At 41.8% G+C, this 17,388-nt stretch overlaps 1 protein-coding gene across 6 annotated transcripts in view; it reads right to left on the minus strand.

The window, feature by feature from the left end:
• Positions 1-17,388, minus strand: part of CACNB4 (calcium voltage-gated channel auxiliary subunit beta 4) — a 115,724-nt gene that overhangs the window by 26,094 nt on the left and 72,242 nt on the right. For 5 of the 6 annotated variants that reach the window (XR_009968316.1, XR_009968317.1, XM_062637814.1 and 2 more), the window contains 6 exons: positions 9,389-9,508; positions 8,948-9,070; positions 4,932-5,062; positions 2,506-2,582; positions 2,120-2,139; positions 1,932-2,012 (listed from right to left, as the gene is read on the minus strand). Coding sequence is in view for 4 of the 6 variants with exons in the window: in XM_062637814.1 (XP_062493798.1) it covers positions 1,932-2,012; positions 2,120-2,139; positions 2,506-2,582; positions 4,932-5,062; positions 8,948-9,070; positions 9,389-9,508 (552 nt within the window). In the remaining 2 variants the exon portion in view is untranslated. Of the gene's footprint in view, positions 1-1,931; positions 2,013-2,119; positions 2,140-2,505; positions 2,583-4,931; positions 5,065-8,947; positions 9,071-9,388; positions 9,509-17,388 lie in introns of those variants that run through there. The other variant, XM_062637817.1, reaches the window with a different exon arrangement.

The raw sequence follows: 17,388 nt of genomic DNA on the forward strand, positions 1-17,388 counted from the left end.
TTTCTGCTCTTGTCTTGACTTGCACTGAGGCATTAGGGCACACCTCACCACCTTCCATAGCAATACCATATCCCAGCAGGCTTCAGAACACGTCAGAAGCATATGGGACTATTCAGGTTGAACAGAACATTTGTTTTTTCCAACAGTAACATTATTAGAATGGACTTAAAACTCCAGATACAAGATTTATCATGTTGGATGACTGTTGTAACAGAAGAGAAAAACTACTCTCAGAGAAGCATGGAAGCAGAAAAAATGGATGCTCCTATTCCTGTATATGGTAAAGCATCCAAGAGGTGCTCAGCCCCAACAGATGAGCCCCAACAGGTGTCATCCACTTTTCTGAATGAGCTCCTTGTCCATTTCAGGACAACTCAAGCTGACACCTATTACCTGACAGTTCTAGACAGGAACTTAAAGCCCCCAGGTCTTTGACTGTTTAGTTTTCCTAGGTTATCTTTCAAAACGGTTCCTTCAGAATTTAGTCAGAAAAACAACAGTCACAGGATTTTTTTCACATAAATTATAAAGTAAGATCAATGAGTTTGTTATGTAGACCACTGTTTGTAATTGAAATTAATATCCTATGTTACCATTTATACACCTTTATATGTCCAAAATATCACATTTAGTATTATTTTTGCAAAGGCAGGATGGTATATATATACAGGCATGTATTTTCAAACAGCCTCTCTCCCTTCCAACCTTGAGAGTCCCTAGGCAAATTAACCTGTGGTGCAGCACCTTGGAAGTCAATGGTTGAAATTCACTCCTGTCAAGAAACATCATCATAAAATCAAAAGGTAGAGAGTAGAACACAAAGTACCTGCATTGCTAAACTACACTTCCAATCATTCTCACAACAAAACTCAATGCAAGAACACTACATTATGCTAATAATGGTACCATGCTGTAATCTTCCAAAAAGAATCATTCCAGTATGTTTAATAATATCCTGTAAAGTACTAACAACATTAATTAAGCTAAATGAAGTGCATCTTTGATTTTATGTTCATGTTTGTTTAGTTTCCAATTCAGCAAAACACTTAACAGATGGTTAAGTTCACTGAAATGCCCTGCTAAAAGCCTATGCTCATTTAGCACGTGTTAAATGCTCATTTGAATCTGCACCAGCCTTGAAAAATGGGTGTCGTGTTTATCTGTGCGTGTTATCATACCCACTTCTATGCTGAAATAACTTAGAAGGGTTAAAGGTTCATTTATATGTATATTTCAGTATACTAATAATCTTAAAAAGTCAAGAAAACCTGATAATAATAGTAAGAATCTTTAGTTCCCAATTCAGTTTCAAGTGCTGGAGAACAAAACTGAATACACGGCTATAGTCCAGCCATTCATCTGCCACCACTGAATTTCAGGGAAGATGGATGCAAAGCTTCTATAAGTGAAAAAAGAAGAACAACGAGGAAGCTTCTTCAAAATTTTTGCTAATTAAGTTCAAAGCATGTGCTAGTCTGACTAAAATTTGACATGTATACAGAAGTTTAGGAGTTAATTTCACTACTCCAACTTCTTGTAGTGAAGACAAATTCTCCTTTTCTTACTTGATTTATCAAAATATCTGTATTGAAAATAATGGATGTGCCCTGTGCTTAAAGCAGTAAAAGTGCCAAGAGAGCACCATGTTCTTATGCTACTTATGTTACCTATCCATTAGCTGAGGTATCAAAAGTAACAGACACCGTTGTTAAGGCAGAAAAATATTCAGCTGGTACCTCACCTAAATGGTGCAAAGTGCTGATTACGCTCTTGGTTCTTATACAACATTTTTGACAATTATTTAAGCTAAGACTACTTTAAATTATATTTAAATTATCATATCAAAACAGTCACACTGAACCACAATACTGTATGTACAAAGGAAGATCAGAGATAAGAAAACAGCAATTTCAAGTACCTAGACTACATACCTCATAGCCTTTCAGTGATGGACCCACCAAAACAACAGGCCTCATTGATGGTACTACATCATATGGGGGAATGTGTTCTGTCTAGAAGAATAAAACAACCCTTCAGATCATTAGTCAAAGAAGACCCAATCCTGGGAATTATGTTTTGGAATTAAATAAAATAAAATGGAAGCAAAAGTACTACTTACCACTTTCTGTTTCTGTTTTGCTAAAAGACCAAATGAGAACTTGGTTAAAAAAACCACACTGTGTATAACAAACAAAATACTTGCAAACAAAAATTCCTTTGTCAGGGCACTCTAGATTTCTCTCAGTGCACCTCCCTTTTGGTCAGCCCTCTTTAAACTGGACATTCATTCCATTCTGGGGCACCTGCCACTTCTCCTGAGATTTTTTCCCAGTCCCTTAGCAACTGCCGGATGTCTAGATATAGATGTCTTTCTCCACCTCCGCACACAAGCAATCTCTGTAAAATGCCTTAATAAGTCAGCAAAGGGGGGAAACCTGCATTTTTCATGCACATTTTTTAAAATAGAAGTATTAGTAAGAGTTTCCTTAAATAAATTTGTCTTACCCGTGGAAGTAGGTGTGGCTCGAAACGTGCCAGAAACCATTTCTCCAAGACTTGAAGAAGAATTTCCACTCGATTTCCTATGGTATCAAAAAGAGCCCCATTAACACTAAGTGCCCAGAGATGCAAATGTGTGAGGTTTTAGGCAGCAGCTATGAGAAATTGCCCAATAAGAAATCAGACAGTAAAGGAGTCTTCACCCACATTCATGCTACAAAAAAAGCTTCCTCTGAAGTGACGGGTGAAGAGAACCAGGCAGGGACAAGAGGAACCAAAGTGTCTGTAATTAAGTAGACCTCCATGGCTGGAAGAGCTGCTGTATATGGGCTATGAGGGGAGAGTGAGTTCCACTACAGACTGAACAAAGCTTTTCTGTTATCTGCCCGTAGGCTGGGAAACACAGAAGCTCCAGTCACAGGCATCTGCTAAACTCAGAGAATACCCCAGCTCTGCATGAGAGCCCCCACCCAACACTCCGCTGTCTTGCTAGGTCTCTCTGCCAGCACAAATGACACATCTCTTGAAAGGTTTGAGATCTTAACTGGCGGTTTAAATAGCTTTTGTTGTGTAGCTATAGTGGTCCATTCACTGCACCTCCAAGCATCCAGCCAGGCAGTTCTGCCTCTGCTGTGCCAAGCCCTTCCCTCCTCTCCTTGCGTGATGCATCCAGCACAACTGCTTGTGCAGCAAACCCACAGCAGACTGGCAGGAAACTAGTTTGGGGAGGGAAAAGATGTTCAGGTGAATAAGCTTTGTAATCCAGCTCACTGCACAAGCAGCTGAGCAGGACATGGGAGGAGGGAAGAAGAGCTCAGGACAGAGAGAAAAGGACTGTTTAAGCAGTCTGATTCCCGCAGGTGACAGCCTCATGGTACAATCCATGTCTTTACATACAGACCAGCAAGAAGATACTACTTCCCATCAGTATTTTGCCTTTGCTTTCTTGCCATATGCTCTCCAGAGCAGGGATTGTTTACTCCTGCACTTGACAAATTCTTTGTGAACATATACTAGACTCTTGAAACCCTCTTTATTAGGTTACTTTTCACAGCCTTACTCAGACAAAACTAGAGTTCTTCTTAATCATGTAGAACCTTAGTATCACAGCTGGTCACAGCTTTTAAAGAAATCTTAAGGTACAGAAACTGTATGACCGTATCTAACAAAGGTGCTCAAAATAAATTATTTTATCACTATACATTACTTTCAATTTTATCATACAAATCCAGGAGTGTTAGTGCAGGCTCCTCAAAATCTTAATAGATATCCTTTACAATATTTCTGCTCTCTTTCATACTTGATTTTATTCCCAATATTCTCCATAGGTGAGATTAGAGAAAATCTTTGCAAGAATTGGTGATGCGTGGAGTCATGCCCTTTCACACAAGCAGAGAATTTTTCTAATATGCTGTATCTGAAGCAACTATGCTAAATACTACTAGTGTCCACCTCTGAATTAGATAATCTTCTTTCTGTACATTGAGATACACTGGCTTCCTCTGAAACTATTTCAAATTTATAAAAGCAATTTGGAAAAAGCACAGTTAATGCTGTTCAGTCATTCTAAAAACAATTCCCTAGATGGTTTATAGTTGAAACGATTCCTGACCTTGATTAAGTATATTAGTGTGCAAATTCCCTGACAGTACTATACAGGCTAAATTTATGCTCCTCTTACTGATATCTATTAGGTCCAGATTCAGTTGGCTCACATCTCTTCACAGTACTAAAGGTTTTGTTATCTGTCTGAACATTTAAATTTGGTTTTCAATTAGTGGGAATAATACATTAGTAGTAATTTTTAAAAATCTAAAAAAAGAAAAAAAAATGTGTTTTCAACCAATAGAAGAATGACTTGAGCATCTTAACTGAGATTATGAGAAATCAGTTCTACTTCTTAGACCTGTGACCAAGCTTGTATTTTTCCAGGGACTTGTAATCTCCAGCTCTAGCAGCATGGAGACACAGAATGGTGAAGCTGGAACATGAAGAATAAAGCAGGTCAAACGACAAAGTTCGTATTACAAAGGTTGAAAAGTCTGGTTTTGGCCAAAATGGAGAGGAAGACAAAACAGAAAGAAAAAACCCACAACCTTAAGAACACAACTGATGGGAAAAAAATATGGCAGGCTTTGGGCACCAACACTGACTTAAAGCCACGGGGATGTGAAACTCCAGCCCTTCAGAAATTTCTGTTGTTACTACTCATACTGTATTACTGATCTTTCCTAAAGTCAATACACACTTTTTTGTTGTTTCTGTCAATATCTAACACATCTAGTCTCTGCAAATATGTATTTTCATTTGGAATCCCAAATCAAACATTCCTCCAAATGCACTGCAATAAAAACAAATCAAGTGACCTTTGAAAATATTGTCTAGTGTCAGAAATGATTTTAAATTATTTTAAAAGGTTACAGCATTCTTACCCTCCATGGAAACGTCCTCTCTTCTGCTCCTGCTGAATGCGGATATTCTCCAGTCTAAGCGGGCTTGGAATAAAGCCAATCTCGCAGCCCTCTTTAACCAGCCTTCCTATCCACCAGTCATTATTATATTTCTGGAACATAGAAAGGTTACTGGCTTCAGTTCAAAATGCTCCATGTCTGAAACTCGGTTTTCCACAGTCCTTAACTCCATGCTGATCAATGAAACCAGACTCATACTGACACCTGAATGCTGGGCAATCCATGTGAATCTGAGTTAAGTCAAAGGTATTCGGAAGGTTAATGTGTTCTTTGCAGCCAGACAGTGGAAAGCAGTGTTATCTGCAGCAGTACTGGCTTATCTCTTAACTGCCCCAACACATCCTGTGTGTTGTGACTTTTCCTCTAATGTCACCCACTAAGGTGCTGAGTATGATGGTGATTTAATGAGACAAACCAATTTCTGGTGAGGAAAGGCCACCAAGCTATGTCACAGCAGCCATATAAACCAGTCAAAGTAACATCTTCAGATCACCATCAAAACAACAGTTAATGGTTCCTTGTAAAATGTAATGGTCTACACCAAAGATACCATAACCACCACTGCCAGTTTTCCTCCCTGCTTTCTAGATATTTGTACGGATGTTATTACCATGTTATCCCTTTGGAAAAACCTCATCTAGTGGAAAAGCTATACAAACACCATTCTAGAAACCCAAATAAAGACAAAATTATCCAAGACAACATAGAAAACTTACCAGCTTCAGCAGTGAACCAAACCCACATCTGGTTATGCTATGGCTATGCTCTAACCAAAGTTGCGACACCTCTCTACAAATGAGGCTTTTATAGTGCCACTGCCTAGAAGTAGCTAAACTCTTTGAAGGCATACACTTTTAAATGTATGATAGCTGAAGAAAAATTCACCTTTATGAAGAAACTTAAATATATACCTGAAAGTATAAGATTTAATTTTATCATTAACCTTTAGTAACACATTTTTCCGCATTACTGGAAATCTGCCCTAACTTTAATGATGGAAAGATGAAAAGTGGTATCATAGTGGATGTCGCAGTGGAAATAGATTTGTTGTAGCTGGCTGCCAGCAGAGCTTTTGAAGAAAAATATCTGAAAACCTTACATTCTGCTACACTTCATTAGGCACCTCAGTGTTCAAAAGAAACATTAGCTTTCACAACTGACTGTCAAGTCATCAAGACCAGCATGAGTGTACCAATTTGCTTGCATGCCTTAAGGAAAATGTTATCACAGAAATATCTTAAAAATCATCAGTTGTCTTGGCTGCATATTCTCAAGCCCTACTTCTTGCAGAAACACATAAATACCATATCCTAGTTGTCAAAGATACAACAGTCTCTGAAACATATAGACCCTCAGCATCTTTGAAAAATAAATTAGCCTTTTTATTAACCCATAGACACCAGTATTACATATATAGCTAAGGGAAATGCAATCCTTATATCCTCATCTTGAAAACCTGTCCTCTTTATATAGCTGTTATTTATGCAAGATATTCCATTATTTTAGCACTTCAACTTTTTAAGTCTCTATTCTTCATGCTATTATGACCCCAATTCAGAAAATGTCAGTAATTTCAAGTATATAGCTTCTGCTTAAGTTGACAAACTACTTGCGTTCTTTAAAACAGTCAAATACTTCCATATGTAGCATACTGCTGCTGTAAATCAGAGAAATCCATTGGATTTCTGTATCCATCTGTAAATCAGATGGATTTAAACCACTGCAAAAGCTGAGTTCCATGAGCACTACCCATTCTATTTTGGTTCTAAATGTACAGCTTGAACATGAGAATCTTTCTTCCATTAGCAGGTCATGAACCTCTGGGTGATGCCTCTAGACATGACATCAGAACCAGTGTTATGCTGAGAGTATCTGAACAATGCAAATGATAACAATGCAGCAAGGAACACAGGGCTATTTGTGTTAGGTCATTACCTCCCATATGTTATTCTTCGCATTCAGTATGTGGGAGGACTACAGCTTGTTCCTATCCGTTGCCATGCCCATGATATCTTCTGCATTGTCAATTATTGTTGCCACTTCATCTTTCAGTAAGCACATAATATATAGTCTTGTAGGAGACAGATGAGACATACAGGACACACTCTCAATATAGCAACTCACTGGTTACTGCTGATGTTTCATCCTGCCAACAGGGTGACCTTACTTCTTACCTAGTTTAGCATTTTTCTAAAATCTGGAACCATGCTTGTTCTAGTCCAAGCAAGCCTGCCAGATCATTGAAAAACAATTTCTGCAAAGCCTTTTTCCATGCAGCTAGACTCCAGCATGGGGAGTTTTCCTGAAATTCCTGAAATCCTACTGAGTTACAGCCACAGCTTCAGGCAAGCTGAAGGTTTCAGTATTATCAAAGAAACTGTGCTAAACCCTTAGCAGTGCTGACAAATACCAGTAAGCCGTATGGTTTACAGTTTAGTGGCAATGAGATCCTGGCTACTTAGATCTTGGGAGAAAACTCACAGAATGCCAAGACATAGACTTTCAGCACTTCTCTGGAAAAATGTTCAGGGCAGCATGGTAGGAGCTTAGTACATTAAATTCAGTCACTGGCCTGAAAATAAAGGTAGCTACCTCCTAGGTAAACCAAGATCAAACACTAGTTTTAATAGTGATGCACAGAGTTACATGAACACTGGGCAATGGAGACTAGAAAGACAGTATTTAGTCAGGGTATGTTTCTGGTGTGGGTGGAAAAACATTGGGGAAGGTAGCTGAGAATGTGATCTGAGTGCTGTAATGGATGCAGCTGACTGCATTCAACTTTGAGTGCTAACAAAGGACCTTTTCCTGATGGGAAGCAGATTATAAAGTGGTGTACATCAAGGGAGTTCAGGTGTGGTGCTAGGCAGAACAGAACACTTTCTTGAGGAACAAACAGGAAGGCCTGTTCTGCATGCAGCAATAGGCAGGTTCAGATTCAGAGCTCCAGCTCCTCAGCAGGGGTTTAAGCATAATTCCACACAAATAGAAACATGCAAAAGAAACAAACAAAAAAATCCAAATAGAATTTCCATCTGTTTACAGCAAATCGAGAAAATGGAACTGTCCCTCCCATGTCCTTCTCAGGAAGAAAGAATTTAAAGCAACCCCCCTGTTCTATCACCAATATCTGCCTCTAGAGGTGCAGAAGCAGGTGTTGTCCTCCTAAATGTGCTCGGTCTAAGGGAGATCAGTACTCTGAAGTGATGACTGACAATTATTCAAAGAAAGAGAGAAATGAGTACTGAACACCCTAAAACAAACCTAGAATACAGAGATGAAAAATGTTCTTGCAAGCTGCAAGCTTATGTACAAACCTACAAAACAACAGGGGTTTATGCAAGTTCAGAGGCCTTGCTTCAGGTTAAGAGTTGCAGAAAATATGCTCAACACGAAATAAAATGTATTTTTCTCTACCACGGCCATACTCAGGGCTCATTTATTCCCATTCCTTTTTCCTTACTTTTCTTTTTATTTTATTTTCTTACTGTATTATTCTAAGTCTTATTTCCTCCCGTACAAGTCCATCCCATGCTTTATGAAGACCTGGTGTAACCTGGTGCTACTCCACTTTCTGATCAATAGAATCCCTTTCCATCATGTAATTTATGATCCATTAAAATCTTCATTTGATGAAAAGAATCTGAATCTACATTGTTGAAGGGTGTTTAAAGTATAACAAGATGTTACCTCCTTCCTGTGACATGAAAATCCAACAAGTCAGTAACATCAAGCATTAAAAAAGTGCAAGATAACCACACCAGGGTGCTGGAACTCCAAAAAGGCTGAAGCACCACCAACACATCATCGCTAATCAGACGGATGTGCTGTGCTCTCCTGCCTCCGCTCAGCTCTAGACTCTCTTATTAATCTGGTATGGTGGTATGGTTCAGCCCCAACTGTTTAAATCATAGTACAGTACTTGGCATGTAAAAAGATTCCCTTTCACATTCCCTTTTACTAGTTCTTGGTTTTACCTCTTTAATGTGTAGGAAGTCCTTGGCATCAAAAGAGATGGCAGTGCTTGGGACAGGAACATCTTCATCCAGAGCTCCACAGTAACTCACGTTAGTCTTAACAGCAAATGCTACTGGTTTGGACTACAAATAGAAACAGACATCACAAACAGTGGAAACTTCTGAATCAAGAATTTTATCAAATCACCAAAAACCTAGCAAAGGACACTTCCCAAATACAAAAAAAAATCAGACCTAATAATTTCACACAAGCCAGCAGAGTTCAGCTTGAGAATATTTACACTGTATACCCCAAACATCTTGTCTGCAGGTAACTTCACTCAGTTGCCAAACTATTTCCAAAGACAGCACCTCATTATAAACCAACAGTGTGAAGTTTAACACTAGGCAAAAGATAAATGCCATGTAACTTAGTTATTACTGAAGCTGAAAAGAACATACCTTTGCCCTTTCAAGTTGTATAGCTGCTTGCTGTTCTCTTTCTTGGCGGACTGCTTCCCTATCTTCTTCCAAAGAGACATCAGAGTCTGAGGGTCTGCTTGTGTACGAATCTGCTGAGCCCTGAAATTAAATTCATGTCACTAAGAAAACATACATTAGAAATAGGAACCCTGTCCCCAATCAGATTCATGTATAATACTTTTAAAGTATTTATTTAATTCCTTTGAGTGGGTTTTACAGGAAAAAAAAAGAAATGTGCAGAACCTAGCAGAGAAATAACCCGGTTTTACTGATCAGGTGCACTAATCCAAAGACAAAAATCTCAAAGAAAACCTCTTTCAAAGCACTTCTTCACTTTCTTACTGACACAGTGAAATACAGCTCAGGTGCAGGCACTGTCCAGAAATCTTTATACTATTTAAATCCTGTTTGACAACTGCAGATTGAAAATTGTCAAGGGCTAGGTCATATCAAATATAATTAAGGTGTTACAAAGTTTGGTTTTAATCACTCCTCCCTTTAGATACAGTGCCATTGTGTCTGTACTCCCCTGCCGCGGCTGCCACTCGCATAAAGCTTTGTTCTGTGATTCAAGAGGGAAAAAGTAGCAAAAGTTGCATTATTAAAAGCTACTAAACAGGGCAACAGAATAACTATACAGTGATATAAAATGAAAACAACACATACAAGCAGCAGCAGAATGTAACCACCTATAAAGGAGGAAATAAGATACTGCCACAGTTAAGATTTTTTTTTTTGTCTGGGATATTATGCAGGATGCCTGGCAACATCCGAAGTATGCAGTGGCTCCTCTCTTCTTTTTATAAACCAAGCTGACTTCAGCATCCTACACAGACAATATTTATGTTTGTGTGGACACAAGTGAAACAGATAAGGTAAAGGGAATGTTTACTCATGATGCATCTGAAATACCAATCCTCTTTTCTCCAAAACCTCAGACACTGACCCAGAGCCTAGCAAGACTAGGACCTCAACATAGATTTCAAGGAGCACCACTGATGGAGGTGCGTATGACTGGGCTTTCATACAAAAGGTGAAGTAAATTTTCACTATAGAAGAAAATTCCTACAAAGACCTCAAAATCCTGAAGTCCAGATCTAATTTTTCACTCAAAGTTAATATTGAATGGGCAATCTGTGTCTGTTATTGAGCCATTTTCAAACCAAATGGACTTTTTGCTGAATTAATTAATATGCCTGGCTAGTGATTGATGACCTTTGCTTTAGCCAGACTCCAGCCTCGCAGAATCCTGTTCTGTTCAAGACATCATCTGACTAATTAATGCTTGGGTTGTTAGTCTGGTTCCAGCACAGGAGAGGTCTGCATTTCACCTTCCCAAGCCCAATGCTCTGCACTGACTGCAGGTGACGCGCAGCAATCACAGACTCCCCAGGTTCTACATCCCGGCTCTCAGCTGGGCCGGTAACAGCTCCTAGAAAAGGTGGTATATAAAGAGCTGCATATCGTTTGCACTGCAGCCTAACTTTTCAATCTACATATTTTGCATGTCTTAGAAACAAAAACTACACAAAACCACCATCATGAAAAAAAAAAAGAAAAAAAAAGAGAGAGAGCTTCAAAAGTATCAGGATAACGCAGAGCTGCAGAAGGATCCAGCCCCAGTACTGTACTCAGTAGGAGGAATACACAGCAATGTCTGACCACTGCTATGAGACACTATTTCTGGTTTTAAATAAGGGAAAGGAGGAATGTGCTGGACTATGTACACTGTGTTGTATTATATAGCCAGTGTAACAATTTCTAAGTCACCACATTCCTAGAAAAAAATTGAAGGCATAAAAATAATAGAACATTATTATCTGTATTACTACCTAGACATAATAAATATGTACCTCTATATTTGTATCTCTACAGAGCCCCAAAATCTGTTACTCTATACATGTTAGTGTGAGGTGTCCATGCCCATGGCAGAGGGGGCGGAACTAGATGATCTTAGGTCCTTTCCAACCCTAACTGTTCTACGACTCTATGTTCCAAGAACACGTTCTGTTTTACAGCATTATCTCTTTCAAACTTTTTTTTTCCTTATATCCTGCAGCACAGGGACACATATTCTAAGTAACAGAGTCATAGAATAGTTAGGGTTAGAAAGGACCTTAAGATCATCTAGTTCCAACCCCCCTGCCATGGGCAAGGACACCTCACACTAAACCATGTCACCCAATGCTCTGTCCAACCTGGTCTTGAACACCGCCAGGGATGGAGCATTCACAGCTTCCCTGGGCAACCCATTCCAGTGCCTCACCACCCTTACAGTAAAGAATTTCTTCCTTATATCCAATCTAAACTTCTCCTGTTTAAGTTTGAACCCATTACCCCTTGTCCTATCACTACAGTCCCTAATGAAGAGTCCCTCCTCAGCATCCTTGTAGGCCCCCTTCAGATACTGGAAGGCTGCTATGAGGTCTCCACGCAGCCTTCTCTTCTCCAGGTTGAACAACCCCAACTTTCTCAGCCTATCTTCATACAGGAGGTGCTCCAGTCCCCTGATCATCCTCGTGGCCCTCCTCTGGACTTGTTCCAACAGTTCCATGTCCTTTTTATGTTGAGGACACCAGAACTGCACACAATACCCCAGGTGAGGTCTCACGAGAGCAGAGTAGAGGGGCAGGATCACCTCCTTCGACCTGCTGGTCACGCTCCTTTTGATGCAGCTCCTTTTGATACGGTTGGCTTTCTGGGCTGTGAGTGCACACTGAAGTCGGCTCATGTTCATTTTCTCATCGACCAACACCCCAAGTCCTTCTCCAAAGGGCTGCTCTAAATCTCTTCTCTGCCCATGCTGGCTGTCACCAAGCACCTTGCTGGTTTTCATGTGCCTTAGCATGCCTTCCAGGAGAATCTGCTCCAAGATTTTGCCAGGCACACAGGTGAGACTGACTGGTCTGCAGTTCCATGGGTGATCTATTTTCCCCTTCTTGAAAATGGGGGTTATATTTCCCTTTTTCCAGTCGTCGGGAACTTCACCTGACTGCCACGTTTTCTCAAATATGATGGCCAGCAGCTTTGCGACTTCATTTGCCAGCTCCTTCAGGACCCGTGGATGGATCTCATCAGGACCCATGGACTTGTGCACATTCAGATTTTTAAGATGGTCTCAAACCAGTTCCTCTCCTACAGTGGGCTCAAGGTCTTCATTCTCACAGTCCCTGCATCTGCCTTCCAAAACTTGGGTGGTTTGGTCAGAGCCTTTGGCAGTGAAGACCGAGGCAAAGAAGTCATTCAGAACCTCAGCCTTCTCCAAATTCAGGGTAGCCATTTCTCCCGATAGCTTCTGGAGGGAGCCTACGCTGTCCCTAGTCTGTCTTTTACTTGCTATGTACCTATAGAATCCCTTCCTGCTATCCTTAACATCCTTAGCCAAGTTTAATTCTAACTGGGCCTTAGCTTTCCTAACCTGGTCCCTAGCTTCCCGGACAACATCCCTGTACTCTTCCCAGGCTGCCTGTCCTTGTTTCCACTTTTCATAAGCCTCTTTTTTTTCTTCAAAGTTTCCTCAGTATCCATCCAAGGAGGTCTCCTGGCCCTCCTGCTGCACTTTCTTCTGGCTGGGATGCAACACTCCTGAGCTTGCAGCAGGTGATCCTTGAATATCAACCAACAGTCTTGGGCCCCCCTGCCCCCTAGGGCTGTATCCCATGGAACCTTACTAAGCAGGTTCCTCAAGAGGCCAAGGTCTGCTCTCTTGAAGTCCAGGGCAGTGAGCTTGCTGCATGCTCTTCTCACTGTCCTGAGGATCTCGAATTCGACCATCTCATGACCGCTATAATGAAGGCTGCCCTGGAGCATCACATTTCCAACCAGCCCTTCCCTGTTGGTGAGCACAGGGTTAAGCATGGCACCTCTCTTTGTTGGCTCATTACTTGCAGAAGGAAACTGTCTTCCACACAGTCAAGGAACCTCCTGGATTGCTTGTGCCAGGCCGTACCATCCCTCCAACAGATATCAGGGTGGTTGAAGTCACCCATGAGAACAAGGGCCTGGGAGCGTGAGGCTGTTCCTATCTGTCTATGGAGTGCTTCATCTGCAGGTTCTCCTTGATCAGGCGGTCTGTAACAGATCCCCACAGTGATGCCCCCATAGCTGTTCTCCCTTTAACCCTGACCCACAAACTCTGTTGACTGCCCACCTGTCCCCAGACAGAGTTCCATACTCTCCAGCCTATCCCTAACATAAAGAGCAACTCCCTCTCCATGCCTGCCGGGCCCATCCTTTCTAAAGAGCCCGTAGCCTTCCATTCCAACACTCCAGCCATAGGAGCCATCCCACCATGTTTCTGTGATGCCTGTTATATCACACCCCCGTAGACGTGCACACATCTCTAATTCCTCTTGTTTGTTCCCCATGCTACGGGCGTTTGTATAGATGCATCTGAGCCGAGCTCCAAATGAAGCCGGCTCATTGGCTGGAGCGGCTGGGATATCTCTACATTGCTCCGAGCATTTATTATAGGTGCTGGCAGCTGACTGGCTGTGTTGGGATGGAATGATGCCCCTCTCCCCCAACACATCTACTTTAAAGCCTCCTTGACCAGCCTGGCAAGCCTCTTAACCAAAACCGCTCTTTCCCTTCATTGTAAGACCAGCTCCACCAGCCTCCACTAGACCTGGCCTCCTAAACCAGGTCCCATGTTCTAAATACCCAAACCCCTGACTATGGCACCACTGCTCTAACCATTTATTAACCTGGCCAACCCTCCTAGCCTTTCTGGGGCCCTCCCCTGTATCCTGGAGAACTGACAAAAAGACTATCTGAGCTCCAGAGCCCCTAACCACCTCTCCCAGGGCTCTGTAGTCCTTCTTTATGTTCTCCAGGCTACTGCTATCTGTATCGCTAGCACCCACATGTACCACTAGAAGTGGGTAATAGTCTGTACGACTTACTGGAGCAGGCAGCCTCTCTGCCACATCCCTGATCTGTGTCCCCGGTAGGCAGCACACCTCCCTTGAGACGGGGTCTGGCCGGCAGATGAGTGCTTCTGTCCCTTTCAGTGTAGAGTCCTCTACTACTATGACCCGCCGCTTTTTCATGGTAGCACCACTAGAGATCTTCTTTACCACTGCACCAGCCGGTTGTTCATGGTGTGTGTTTCCTCATGAGCCCCCTGCAGAACTGCAAGGTGGTTCTGGGCGGGGACAACAGATTGAGGAGGAAGCCCCTTGTTTTTAATTGTCCTCTTCCTCCCTTTTTTGTTGTTTTTTTTTGTTACTATTTCCCAGCTTCCTGGGTCAAGGGCCTCCTTCTTTTCTCCATGAACTACAGGGGACGCTTGAGGCCTCTGCACTGTTTGGGCCTGGAGCACAAGTCTACCACAGCAGTCAATATTCTTACTCTCCATGTAAAATAACATATTCTTAAATATTGATGTGAATACATATCCATTAGAAGACTTCTGGCACTGAACCGCCTATGGGCAGATGCTCCCTTTTTTGTGACATATTTTGGCTGTAAGCATGGTCCTGTCACTAGGCAGGGTGGATTTCCTCTATGGCAAGAAGAGGATTCACCTCACACATAGCTTTGATTTTAACAGACATGACAAATTCCTTCCCAGGACAGCTGGCCACCCTGCACCCCAAACCCCAAGGTGAGCTGCAAAGGACAGAGCACCTGTTGGCAGCCAGGCATCTGCAGGCACACGCGTTTGAGGCCTGAGCTGGAGAGATCTAACATCAACAGGCTGAAAACCAGCATTAGCTGCTGGCAGCAGTACAACTTTTCCTAGCTCGGAAGCTAGACATGCTGCTCTTCCTTCTGCTTCCTTTGGGATGTAGCAGAGACCAGGGAACTCACCAGCCACAGCACTTGGCTAGGCATGCACCAAAGAAACTTCTCCTGCTGCTCAGTGGTGGCCAATTCCTCTCTTTAATCTTATCTTGGTGGCAAGATTAAAACTTCAGCTTTCAAATGCATCACCACCAGGGGCATAAGAGTATTTCTTCCCTGGTCAAAAGCGAGAGTTCAAAGCATGCCAACTCATCACACCTCGGCAAAAGGAGACCTCCTGCCTAGTCTATTGTTCCAAACTGCATCTCTGTTCAGGAACTGAAGGGGAAGTCTATCAGTGGGAGGCTGAATTTATATGGTTAAATATTACAGTCCTAAAATTATAGCACATCCTCCATTCCAGAGCCTGCACTGTTCAAAGCGGGGGGGGGCGGGGTTAGAAAAGAAAAAAAAAATCAGGCAGAAAAAAAAAACAAAACAACCCAGACCAGAGGTCACAAAGACAGACCAACTATCTGATAAAGAAAAGCTTCTCATTTATTGTCCACTAAACACTTTGAAGAATGTTTTATGGTTGCTGAGCATCACGTTTTTTACTTACAGACAGCAAAGCTTCAATAGCAGCTGAAAGGAAGAAGGAAAAGCAATCACACTTTCCAAATAACAAATCAAAAGGCATAATAATAAATAGAAATAATATACTGCAATGGGAATGGGGTTCTTTCCAAGATTTTAGTCCCACCTGGCATAATACACTGCAACAGGAATGCATCCCACCCTGGCATGCTTGAAGCCTGAGATGAAGCCACTACTGCTGTCATCGAGAGTAGGATGTTCTTTACCCACGTGCTCCCTGACCACGTCATTTCTCCCTTAATTTTCTGTGTACTGAAAGGTGTATGAGAACAAGGCACAGTACACATCACTGACAGGACTGATATCTGAATCACTGATAGCTTTCAGATATCAGCATCACACACGTAGGTGGACTAAAGAAATCATGGGTATGGGGAAATGGTGAACAAGAAGTTCACAGGCTCATATCTATGTATTTATTCAAGTCCTCTAGATATGATTCAGTGTAGCTTTCTAAGGGAATTTAATAGAAATAGATACCTATACTGGATGCACAGTTTCCCATACTGGCTTTTAGTGGTGTATGTTTGAGCACTGACTTATTTAATGCTGTCAGAACAAAGTAGTCTTAACCAAAGTAGCTGATACTGCAAGGCTACCCCAGGCTGCTCTTCAATGCTAATCACTGCCTGTATGCCAAATGATATGGATTGGTATAATCACATCCTCATGATCCCTTCTCTTGCAAGTTATGCCAAACAGCAAGTGGCTTATCTGAAAGATGCAGCCCCAGGACTGTGACTCACATGATGCTGAGCTGCAGCATCACACTAAAAACAAGGCACAATTCTGCAAATAGCAGCAAGATGGACAGAAAAAGCAGTCTAAGGTAAGCAATGAAACCTGGCATTCTGTAATGTACCATCACCAGGGGCCAAGGAATACCAGTGTCCACATTCAGTCAGAGCAGAAGACCAAGCAAGATGAAGGTTTACTTCTCTCAGCTCAGTCACTGCCCCGCACCAAGCAAGACAGCACAGTCCAACTAGGTACACACACTTATCCCAGCATGGCCTCTCACCGACTTCCCAGTCATCTTTCAGGCTTCTGGTTACACCACTCCTCATTTCTGCACTCTGTATTCACCAGCCAAGCTGCTTCTGTGATTAACACCGGACTGCTGGCAGCAGTGACTTCTACTCACAAATGGGACTCAGAAGCTGATTAAGGCTTCTGGGAACTACTATAACACAAGCAGTGCATAAAGCAAAAATAACCCTTGTCATCCTCAGAAGTTCAGCTTTTGATTATTTTTTAAAACCATGAACAGACAAAAGTATCACTTCTTGTGTTTGATTTTTGGTTCTGTTTACAATTTTTGATTGACGATCAGAATATTGACAGCAATATTGTGCAACAAGCCAATATGAACACTCTTGCCTGTACAGGACCAGGTGCAATGAAGTTCTGGACTGACAGCTCGTTATTTGTTAAAACTGCAATAGATGCGATGATACTAAACACTTTGATGCATCTATGCTCTTGTCACAGCTGGGGAAGGATAACTGACTGCCTGACCACACAATGAAAACCAAATTATGTTAGAAGTCTTCAGGAAGAGGCAGGAGAAGAAAGAAGAAAGAAGGCATTCACCA

The sequence above is a fragment of the Pezoporus occidentalis genome, unplaced genomic scaffold (genome assembly GCF_034315485.1).
Source record: "Pezoporus occidentalis ecotype Australia unplaced genomic scaffold, CSIRO_AGI_Poc_V1 ctg54, whole genome shotgun sequence".
In the NCBI taxonomy this organism is placed as follows: domain Eukaryota; kingdom Metazoa; phylum Chordata; class Aves; order Psittaciformes; family Psittacidae; genus Pezoporus; species Pezoporus occidentalis.